The 12,728-nt window shown below is 39.7% G+C and overlaps 1 protein-coding gene across 5 annotated transcripts in view; it reads right to left on the reverse strand.

Annotated features, from left to right (window-relative positions):
* NAV3 (neuron navigator 3) overlaps window positions 1–12,728 on the reverse strand; it is an 862,702-nt gene that overhangs the window by 162,575 nt on the left and 687,399 nt on the right. For all 5 annotated transcript variants that reach the window (XM_053585283.1, XM_053585282.1, XM_053585281.1 and 2 more), the window contains one exon: window positions 11,894–12,277. In XM_053585283.1, the coding sequence (XP_053441258.1) occupies window positions 11,894–12,277 (384 nt within the window). The remainder of the gene's footprint in view (window positions 1–11,893; window positions 12,278–12,728) is intronic.

Consider the following 12,728-nt stretch of genomic DNA (forward strand, 5'->3'; position numbering starts at 1 on the left):
CGAGCAGCTGGGACTACAGGCACCCGCCCCAACGCCCGGCTATTTTTTGGTTGCAGTTTGGCTGGGGCTGGGTTTGAACCCGCCACCCTCGGCATATGGGGCCGGCGCCCTACTCACTGAGCCACAGGCGCTGCCAAATCTCTAATTTCATCAATCAGAAATGGTAAAGAAGAAATAACAACAGACTCCTTAGAAATTCAAAAATCTTTAATGAGTTCTACAAGAAACTTTATTCTCAGAAATACGAAAACCTGAAGGAAATCGACGAATACTTGGAAGCACACCACCTCCCAAGACTTAGCCAGAATGAGGTGGAAATGTTGAACTGACCTATATCAAGCTCTGAAATAGCATCAACTATACAAAATCTCCCTAAAAAGAAGAGCCCAGGTCCAGAAGGCTTCACATCAGAATTCTACAAAACTTTTAAAGAGGAACTAGTACCTATATTATTCAAACTTTTCCAAAATATAGAAAAAGAAGGAATAATACCCAACACATTCTGTGAAGCAAACATCACCTTGATCCCCAAACCAGGAAAAGACCAATATCACTACTATAGACCAATATCACTAATGAATACTGATGCAAAAATATTCAACAAGATCCTAGCAAACAGAATCCAGCAACACATCAAACAAATTATACACCATGACCAAGTGGGTTTTATCCCAGGGTCTCAAGGCTGGTTCAATATACATAAATCTATAAATGTAATTCAGCACATAAATAAATTAATAAACAAAGACCATATGATTCTCTCAATTGATGCAGAAAAAGCTTTTGATAATATCCAGCATCCCTTCATGATCAGAACATGTAAGAAAATGGGTATAGAAGGGACATTTCTTAAACTAATAGAGACTATCTGCAACAAACCTACAGCCAATATCGTATTGAATGGAGTTAATCAAAACCATTTCCACTCAGATCAGGAACAAGGCAAAGTTGTCCATTGTCTCCACTGCTCTTTAACATTGTAATGGAAGTTTTAGCCATTGCAATTAGGGAAGAAAAGGCAATCAAGGGTATCCATATAGTGTCAGAAGAGATCAAACTTTCGCTCTTTGCAGATGATATGATTGTATATTTGGAAAACACCAGGGATTCTACTACAAAACTCTTAGAAGTGATCAAGGAATATAGCATTGTCTCAGGCTACAAAATCAACACCCATAAATCTGTATCCTTTATATATACCAACAATAGCCAAGCTGAAAAAACAATCAAGGATGCTATTCCATTTACAGTAGTGCCAAAGAAGATGAAATATTTGGGAGTTTATCTGACAAAGAACATGAAAGATCTCTATAAAGAGAACTATGAAACTCTAAGAAAAGAAATACCTGAAGATATTAACAAATGGAAAAACACACCATGCTTATGGCTAGGAAAAACCAACATTGTCAAAATGTCTATACTATCCAAAGCAATATACTATTTTAATGCAATACCTATTAAAGCTCCATTGTCATACTCTAAAGATCTCAACAAAATAATACATCGTTTTATATGGAATCAGAAAAAACCTTGAATAGACAAGACATTACTCAGAAATAAAAACAAAGCAGGAGGAATCACGCTACCAGACCTCAGATTATACTATAAATCAATAGTGATCAAAACAGCATGATGCTGGCACAAAAACAGAGAGGTAGATATATGGAATGGAATAGAGAACCAAGAAATGAACCCAGCTACTTACTGTTATTTGATATTTGACAAGCCAATTAAAAACATTCAATGGGCAAAAGATTCCCTATTTAACAAATGGTGCTGGGTGAACTGGCTGGCGACTTGTAGAAGACCGAACCTGGACTCACACCTTTCACCTTTAACTAAGTTAGACTCTCACTGGATTAAAGATTTAAACTTAAGACACAAAACTAAAAATACTAGAAGAAAGCACAGGGAAAACTCTTGAAGGAATCGGCCTGGGTGAATATTTTTTGAGGAGGACACCCCAGGCAATTGAAGCTGCATCAAAAATACACTACTGGGACCTGATGAAACTAAAAAGTTTCCACACCACCAAGTACACAGTAAGTAGAGCAAGCAGACAGCCCTCAGAATGGGAGAAGATATTTGCAGGTTATGTCTCTGACAAAAGTTTAATAACCAGAACCCACAGTGAACTTAAACACATTACAAGGGTATATGTGAAACTTGGTAAACGGTCTGTGAAGTTAGTGAATGATGCCCCATGATCATATCAATGTACACAGCTATGATTTAAAAAACAAAAACAAAAACATATTAGCAAGAAAAGAACAAGTGATCCCCTCTCAGGCTGGGCAAGGGACTTGAAGAGAAACTTCTCTGAAGAAGACAGGCGCATGACCTACAGACACATGAAAAAATGCTCATCTTTGTTAACCATCAGAGAAATGCAAATCAAAACTACTTTGAGATATCATCTAACTCCAGTAAGATTAGCCACATCACAAAATCCCCAAACCAGAGATGTTGGCATGGATGTGGAGAAAAGGGAACACTCCTGCACTGCTGGTGGGAATGCAAACTAATATGGTCCTTTGGGAAAGATGTTTAGAGAATATTTAGAGATCTAAAAATAGATCTGCAATTCAATCCTATAATTCCTCTACTAGATATATATCCAGAAGACCAAAAATCGCACTATAACAAAGATATTTGTTCTAGAATGTTTATTGCAGCCCAATTCATAATTGCTAAGTAATGGAAAAAACCCAAGTGCCCATCAACTCATGAATCGATTAATAAATTGTGATATTTGTACACCATGGAGTATTATGCAGCCGTAAAGAAAGATGGAGACTATACCTCCTTCATGTTTACATGGGTGGAGCTGGAAAATATTCTTCTTAGCAAGGTATCCAAAGAATAGAAGAAAAAGTACCCAATGTACTCAGCCCTAATATGAAACTAATTTATAGCTTTTATATGAAGGCTACAACCCAATCTCAGTACAAGAATATGGGGAAGGGGGCATGGGAGGGGAGGGAGAGGGTGATTGGTGGGTCCACACCTAGGGTACATCTTGGAAGGGTGCAGGTGAAGTTTACTAATCGAAGAGTATAAGGGTTTGAACACAATAATTAAGAAAATACAATGAAGGCTATGTTAACCAGTTTGGTGAAAATATTTCAGACTGTATATGGAACCAGCACACTGTACCTCATGATTTCATTATTGTACACTGCTATGATTTAATAAAAAAATAAAATAAATAAAATAAAAATTGCTACCTAAAACAAACAAACAAAAAATACTGATACATAGAATATATATTTTCCCTATTTGTTATTATGTTGATCCATATAAAATTGCCATTTGAATGGTCAAGATGCTGGTAATTTTATATAATTCAAAATAACATATGCAAATGTAGTTTGTGTATGCCTCCAATGCGATTCATTTCCTTCCTTCAAGTACTCATTGTATGGTAGATTTTATTACATCTAAATAAATATAATCACTTTTCCAAAAAAAAAAAAAAAAGTTATCTATGCCTCAATTGATTCATTTGTAAGATGGAGATAGTAACGACATCCTTATTTCTTATGGTTGTAGTGAGATGTCTACTAGTGAATGTATGTAAAACGCAAATAGCATTACCTAGACATAGTAAATACTTCACCAGCTACTTTTTGCATTAGACTTTCTCTATTCATTAAAAAATAGCTCATATCTTTAATATGAAATTATAATAGATAAGAAGCATTAAATTAGGAATCCGTAATACAAAAGACAAATCCTTCAAACACAGCTCAGGTAGCTGGCCTTGAGCTTTACACAGTGTTAGGTATACACTTCAGTCAACACAAAGTTTTCTAAAGGAGAATTGAGGGAGGATAAAGGCAGAAGCAGGATTAAGAATATCACTGCATAGCCAGATATGAGAATATCCCTCCTAGTCAGACATTGTGGCAGGCGCCTGTAATCCCAGCTACTCGGGAGGCTGAGGCAAGAAAATCACCTAAGCCCAGGAGTTGGAGGTTGCTGTGAGCTATGACGCCATGGCACTCTACCGAGGATGATAAAATGAGACTGTCTCTCAAAAAAAAAAACTAAATAAATACTAAGAATATCCCTCTATCCTCTGCCCATGACTTTGTTTTTAAATTTCATCCCTTAGATTATTTTGTGTTTGGGTCATGTGATTTAAAATAGAATTTTAGGTTATATTCTGATCGCAGCTATTTATTACTATAATCCCTAAAGATAATTTCAATTTCTATCCAATTAACATATGCAACTTTTCTCCCAGTTTTCCAGTGTGTTCCCTTTTACTTCATAAATGGAGACTTTTTCAGGGATTCATTATAAGTAAGAGGCCTTTCTTTGACTAATTTCTAATTACTGACAGATTCATATCCCCAAGTGTTTAAAGTAATTTCAAAAGGAGAAGAGATAAGGCTTTCCATGCTTCAAAAACTTTTTAATTCTCAGAGTGCTGATTAACTAATTTTCAGAGTTATACCTAAAGCACATTAAAAAATGAAAATTTATACTCATTTACAATGACGTCAGTGCATTCTTTGTGGTTATGTGACAAAAAATAATTCTTAACTTAAACTTCTTCATTCATTAGTAAGACCATTGAGTCTTTTGTCCTGTTAATCAGTAAAAATATTTTTTAAAATATTGAAAAGAAAGTTAACTTTGTGATTCATGTTTTCTCATGAACAATAGCATAAACATTTTTCAGCCCTTTTTTACTTGCTTAAAGAAACTAACATCAAATTAAACTTTTCCTGGTATATCTTCACCCTCTGGTCTTCCCCCATTTTAATTCTAGGCTGAACTATGGGACTGCCTTCTAAGGAAGTAAAGGCACATAGCAACACCAGCCAGTAATAAATGCGTGATCTCCACATGCTGACCCACACGCACCCTCCAGGTGCGTCGAGCCACATCATCATGGATAGTCACATTCCACCCAGGGAAGAAGGAACGTGAGACCAGCCACATTACCATGGATAGTCACTTCCACACGGGGAAGAAGAGACGTGAGAAGAGCCACATCACCATGGACTATCATCTTCCACACGGGAAAGAAGAGACGTGAGACCAGCCACATCACCATGGACAGTCACCTTCCACATGGAGAACAAGGGACGTAAGACCAGCCACATAACCATGGACTGTCACTTTCCACCCGGGGAAGAAGGGACGTGAGACCAGCCACATCACCATGGACTGTCACCTTCCACCCGTGGAAGAAGGGACGTGAGACCAGCCACATCACCATAGACTGTCACCTTCCACACGGAAAAGAAGAGATATGAGACCAGCCACATCACCATGGACTGTCACTTTCCACCAGGGGAAGAAGGGACGTGAGACCAGCCACATCACCATGGACTGTCACCTTCCACCCATGGAAGAAGGGACGTGAGACCAGCCACATCACCATAGACTGTCACCTTCCACACGGAGAAGAAGAGATATGAGACCAGCCACATCACCATGGACTGTCACCTTCCACCCGGGGAAGAAGACACGTGAGACCAGCCACATAACCATAGACTGTCACCTTCCACCCGGGGAAGAAGGGACGTGAGACCAGCCACATCACCATGGACTGTCACCTTCCACCGGGGGAAGAAGGGACGTGAGACAACCCACATCACCAGGGACTGTCACCTTCCACATGGGGAAGAAGGGACGTGAGACCAGCCACATTACCGTGGACTGATACCTTCCACCCGGGGAAGAAGGGACGTGAGACCAGCCACATCACCGTGGACAGTCACCTTCCACCCGGGGAAGAAGAGACGTGAGACCAGCCACATCACCATGGACTGTCACCTTCCACCCGGGGAAGAAGGGATGTGAGACCAGCCACATAACCATGGACAGTTACCTTCCACCCAGGGAAGAAGGGACGTGAGACAAGCCACATCACCATGGACTGTCACCTTCTACCCGGGGAAGAAGAGATGTGAGACCAGCCACATCACCATGAACAGTTACCTTCCACCCAGGGAAGAAGGGATGTGAGACTAGCAACATCACCATGGACTGTCACCTTCCACACGGGGAAGAAGAGACGTGAGACCAGCCACATCACCATGGACTGTCACCTTCCACCCGGGGAAGAAGGGACGTGAGACACGCCACATCACCTTGGACAGTCACCTTCCACCCAGGGAAGAAGGGACGTGAGACAAGCCACATCACTGTGGACAGTCACCTTCCACCCAGGGAAGAAGGGACGTGAGACAAGCCACCGTGGAAAGTCACCTTCTACACAGGGAAGAAAGTAGCCATGCTTTACATTTCAATGTCCTGTACTTGACCATAGGAAAGAGATAATTCATACAGCCAAGTGTTTGTCACCAGAGGAGGTTTCCATATAGAATCTGGGGTATTTTTACTTGGTGAATGCCATTTTAACACTGAAGCATATTTAAGTACACTTTTTTAAGGCCATCTTAGACCTCCTTGCAAGATCGATAGAGAACAAAAATGGAGGAGACACCAAGTCTACATCAGGTTTCCACTGCAGCGTGAACCAAGTACCGAGGACACAGGAGAGAACAGCATTTTTTTCCTCCTAGTAAATTAGGCAGAGACCAGCCAACTCTCATCAAACCCATCTCTCCCTCCTCCTGAGCACACAGCTGAACCATATTTCCTATCGTCTCTTACAGGCAGATGAGGTCATGTGGCCACTCTGGACAAAGGAATGTGGGTAGAAGTTATAAACCTGAACTTCAGGCCTGGTACATACAAAATAGCCTCAGGCCATGGTCTTCCTCTTTCACCATCTGCCTGTTGGCTATCAAGGCCCATGGTGACACTGGAAAAGTGGTCACATAATAGCAGAATTACCTTCTATCTTGTTGTCTAAATGTCTACATGGAACATATTCCCCAGGTAATGATCAGAACCACCACCAGTGAGGGTTTTACAGGAAGAAGTAATGAGCTTCTTTCAGTTAAGATATTGACATTTTGGTGGTACCTGTGGCTCAGAGGAGTAGAGCGCCAGCCCCACATGCAGGAGGTGGTGGGTTCAAACCCAACCCTGACCAAAAAAAAAGATACTGATATTTTGAGATTTCTCTATTAAAGAAATTAATGTTAACTAATATATATACAGTACCCTGGAAAATACACAGTGCTCTGGAGCATAGGTGGGCTTATAATATATGTTTATTCAGGACTCAGGTGTTAAAAAACATTGCCTTTAAAACAACTACTTATCTAAGAATATTTATGTTTGTGTGTATGTATAACTTCATTTATTCCACAAATGGGGAACTAAAAAAATATAAAAACTCTAGCATGTGAGTCCCAGGTGGGCAGGCACTGTGTCTACACTGTTCACCACTGCACCTGTAGCGCGGGCAATGTTGCTTGATGTGAAGAATGAACAAAAGTCTTTTTAATAAATACACGTATGTACACATAATACAGACATACCAGCTTATACTCTTTCTTGTCTTTGTTTCCCAGGAGTCCTCATGCTTCCTCCAATTTCTACTATTTTCTGTTGAGTTGTGATATATTCTGTCTGTATCCTGGACATTATTTTTGCTTTTTCAACAAATGATATTCATATTCCACTGTCTCCAACTGTGCATTTCTAACTCTGTACTTATCATCTCCCTTCTCTGTTTTCTCACCAAAAAAAAAAAAGAATAGCAATCTCTATTTGCTTTAATGATATAAATTTCTATCTCCCATGTTTACAAATGTAGGTATCTTGTCTGAATTCTTTTTTTTTTTGATACAGAGTCTCACTATGTCACCCTTAGTTGAGTGCTGTGGCTTCACGGCTCACAGAAACCTCAAACTCTTGGGCTTAAGAGATTTTCTTGCCTCAGCCTCCTAAGTAGCTGGGACTAGAGGCGCCCACCATTATGCCTGGCTGTTTTTTGATTGTAGTTGTCACTGTTGTTTGACAGGCCCAGTGTATGTACCTGGCACCCTAGCTGCTGAGCTACAGGTGCCAAGCCTCTTGTCTGAATTACTTGCCTCCCATACTTATCCTTGTAAGTAATCCATCCATCATTGGTTCTGTTATTTATTTAGTTTTGTCGTGCCTTCCACATGACAGATTATCCCTCCAATGCCACTACCATATTCAGGCTTATGACCTTGACTCTGAGTCCTCGCAGCAGTCCCCAGAGCTCCCCCCTTCAATTCACTTCGCATGCTTCCCTGAAATGGGCCTTTCAAAACCCATCAGCATCCTCATGCCCAGTTCTGTGACTATCTGGTAATTTCTAAGAAATAACATTTTACATCACAGTTTAAACTTCTTAGCCTAATGATGTTGAGACCTGCCACAATAATCCCTTTTTCTCAAATCTTATTTTTAAATATTCATTTTCCATGCCTTCTTATTGAGAAAAAGGTCATTGACTGTCATCTAATCCAAATGTCCCTCTGATCCCAAAAATTACATTTCATTTAAGTTCACTGAAAGATTTCTATCATCTGTGTTTATACTTTCTTATAAATTTTCTCTTTTAACATATTTCTCTCATTTATAGCAATCTGAGTTAGAAATAGAACTAAAATATTTCCTTTTCTTAGTCACTCCTTTTTATTTTATGTCAGGTTTTAGCACTTTCTTCTTATTCCAAACTCTTAGCTCAATTTTTATCTACATGAACCTTTGGAAATTACCAACACATTGCCTTGGGGCTGTCCCTTAAAATCTGGTATAAACTTCTACCAGGATATGTTATTTCTCTCCAGAGAAGCATTTTATATAAGTGAGAATATATATATATATATATAGTCAATCCACATCATTTACAAATCCCCTATTTGCTAATTTTCTTACTTACTAAAATTTATTTGTAGCCACCAACCCAATACTCACAGCATGTTCCCAGTCACTCGTGGTCATGCCAATAACGGTGAAGAGTGTGAATCTCAGAGGTCTCTGGCTGAGCTGGAACAAGGTGACAATCTGCCTTTGCTTCCAGTTTCATGCCATAAACAAGCATCCTTTCCATGATATATTTAGTGTCACCTTTTGAAATGTTTGTGCTTTGTCGGAGATTTTCCTGTTTATTTTTTAATGGCAAGAGCCTTTTTAAAATTTATTTATTTTGGCTCAGCGCCCGTAGCATAGTGGTTACGGTACTAGCCACATACACGGAGGCTGGCAAGTTCGAACCCAGCCCGGACCAGCTAAACAACTGCAACAAAAAAATAGCTGGGTATTGTGGTGGGCACCAGTTAGTCCCAGTTTTCTAAAGGAGAACTGAGGGAGGATAAAGGCAAAAGCAGGATTAAGACTATCCCTCCATAGCCAGATGTGAGAATATCCCTCCATAGCCAGACATTGTGGCGGGCACCTGTAGTCCCAGCTACTCGGGAGGCTGAGGCAAGAGAATCGTTTAAGCCCAAAAGTTGGAGGTTGCTGTGAGCTGTGACGCCATGGCACTCTACCGAGGGCAACATAGTGAGACTCTGTCTCAAAAAAAACCCCAATTATTTATTTTATTTTATTTTTATAATTGGGGAATGATTGAGGGTACAAAGAGCCAGATTACACTGCTTATATTTGATGGGTAAAGTCCCTTTAATAATTGTGTCCCACCCCAAGAGGTGTGTCACACACCGTGACCCCCCCACTGCACCGTTCTCCCTCCTTCCCTCTCTTAACTTCCCCATTCTCCCACCCCCCCACCACGTACTAGTATCAGTCGTCTTCATATCAGAATTGAGTACATGGTATTCTTGCTTCTCCATTTTTGTGATGCTTTACTAAGAAGAATTTCAACTCCATCCACATTAATACAAAGGATGTCAAGTCAAGTCACTATCTTTTTTAGTGGCTGAATAGTATTCAAACTAGATTTCCCTGTTGAAAATGGTCCCCAGTGATGGTGCTGAGGTGCTGTCTTGAGTTCTTAGGTGCAAGAGGACTCTGAAGTATCTCATGTGAAAATATGTGTTAGACAAACTTCATTCAGTCCTGGATTATAGTGCTGGTGGCTGTGAATTCCATGTTAATCAATTAACTCTATTAAATAATGTGACTTTAAACAGGAAAACACATAAAACGATGTATTGCTCTGTTGGTAATAATGCTTGGTCCAAAGGTTCACAGGGACCTCCACTTCCTAGAATGATTCAGTATTCACAAAGGCAGTGTCTGTGAGGACTTCACAGAACATTACTACCACAAATAATGAGACTGACTGTGTGTGTGTGTGTGTGTGTGAATAAGCATTTCTGTGTATTTATATATGTAGTCAGACATCCAAATGTATGTGAATGGTGGCTATAAAAACTGCATACACGTATACGCCTACATTTAGGGAAATCAAAGAGGCACTAGTAGGGAGAGCAGAAAGAATGGAGAAAAAGGAAGGGAGAGACCAGAAACTGGGTATTTCTTCTCATGCTATGTGAAGTACATACAAAAGTGATCATGATAACAATAATCACAAATTGGTATTATTATTATTACATAAAAAATGTCAGTATGATGAAGAACAGTAAAGATGATAAATTTATCAGGCACTTATATTATACCTCGCTTTGTGTTAAGCATAAGTTTGTGGATGATTTTCTGCATTCTTAACAACTTCATGAAGGAGGTACAATTTTATTATTGGTCCAGATGACTACAAAAACAAAACAAAAAAAGAAAAACAATGGATCACTTAGGTCCCTGAGGATTCCACAGATGGTAGAAAAGAAATTAAATTAGGCTCTTTGATTCTCCTGGCAACTGAACTATAACCTATTCTAATTAATCATAATTTGTGTCCCTAATTCTAAATTATTAGAAACTAATGTAGGATGGATACCAGATATGGCCTGTTGGTTATTAACACATCACAGCTGAGCTATAAATCTGATCTAAATCTCTTTTGTGGTTTTTTAGGTCTCGTTGTCATTCAAACGTAAACTTTCATGAATGAAGTGAGGAAGGGTCACTCACAGAGAAGAATGATTTCCAACACTGGTCCTCTCAGACGCATAAAGACAAAAAGTGGGTCTCAACTCAGACTCACATGACCTTTATAGATAAAGTTAACAGGCAAGCCTTTCTACATGTCACAGAGTCTGGGTTTTACAGTCAGACAAATCTCAGTTCTAATTCAAGTCTGGCATCTCGCTAGTGTTATACAGGTGGGGCCAATTAAGCTCACAGTAAAACACATATAGTAAAAATGCCTCTCTCATAAGGGTTCCTGGTGGGAAGGTTAAATGGAATAATAACTTTAAAACTTTAAGACTACAGTAGGTAACAGAAAGTGCTCCAAATGGCTATTACCACAACTAACAGAATATCCTATGATTTCTATCATAGCTCATCCTCTGATTAAACCAAATATTCAAAATTACCAAAATGCGCTACGAGTTTTATCATTCCGACTTTTTTTTGCAGTGTAACAGGAAACAGATGGAAAACAAGGGCTAAGACTTAAAAAAAAAAATTGATACCAGCAGAAGAGAATAAATAGACTGAAACTTCCAACTCTAGAGTGATTTTTCCCTTGAGTTGAATTGGAGGTGCATAACCGAAATGTGCTGGAAAATGTTTGCTCCTCAAAGCAGTTACGAGCAGCTCTGACAAGCCAAAAAAAGAAAAGAAAATCAAGCAGCTCAGCAGAACTCCTCCTGTCTCCTTCCCACGTCCTTCACTACAAAATCTGTTACTCAAGAAGTAAGTGGAAATCACTCCGAAAAACACAGGCCACATGTGTTTCCCTAAACAACAGAACTTCACTGGCTTATATGAATTTAGAGAAATCTTGGACATTTTTCCTTCTCATGAATAAGTAAAGCCCTTGAAATGCCCCCAAATAACGTCAGATTTCTCACATTTTCTAATGATTTTATGAGTGAACTCATATGTAAACAGTGAACACATCCTCCTAGGCCACCTTCCTTCTTCACAGAACACTGTTAGAACCAGGGCCACTTACCCACTGTTGATGTCATCAGCCCTGAGACTTTTCCCAAGGATATCGCCGTCACTCATATATCCACCGACATCAACTTCAGAAGACATGTCAAGCTCACTGCCTGCTTTCTCGCTCATTTCAATCTGGGACATGTTTCCCAGTCGAGAGACCGCGGCCCGACGGAGAGGAGTTGTGTACATGAACCTTGAGGGGTCTGTGTGGATGAACCGACCAGTACCACTGCGAGAGTAGCCAGCACCCAGGGAGGGGGCATCTCCTGCCTGAAGTCGAGGACATGCCTGGCCCAGCCTCCAGGTCATGGGAGTGGGGCGACTGGTAAGGTTGGGGATGGTCCTACCATTCACTTCCGTTGTCACAGTGCTGTCAAATGTTGTCTCCAGGGTACTGTCAAAAAAAAAAAAAAATTGAAAAATAACTACTCCAGTTTACTTGGGGCCATCTACCAAGATTGAATGAAGACAGAAAATACTAGAGTTTATGATTATTTCTTTGAAGTACGCCATTTTCAGGAAAGCCAAATTATATATTCATTCTGAGATTCATATCGACATTGTAGATGTTGAAATATGAGAAGGGGTATTTATTCACAGTTCTTTTTTGTTTGTTTTTGAAAGAAAAGCCACCATTACATTTTGGATAAAATAAAATTGTCTTTCACATTCCCAGCAAACCTGTAACCTTTCCACTTATTCTGGAACTACAATTATGTTGGAATGTCTACCAACTAACCATCTCTAGTTACCTTTCAACTGCAAGTTCTACCACTACCAGCATGAAAATCCCCCCAGGAGTGATGACGGTACTTGCAGTAACTATTTCTCTTTGAAGTAAAAAT

Source organism: Nycticebus coucang, chromosome 3 (assembly GCF_027406575.1).
Source record: "Nycticebus coucang isolate mNycCou1 chromosome 3, mNycCou1.pri, whole genome shotgun sequence".
NCBI lineage: Eukaryota > Metazoa > Chordata > Mammalia > Primates > Lorisidae > Nycticebus > Nycticebus coucang.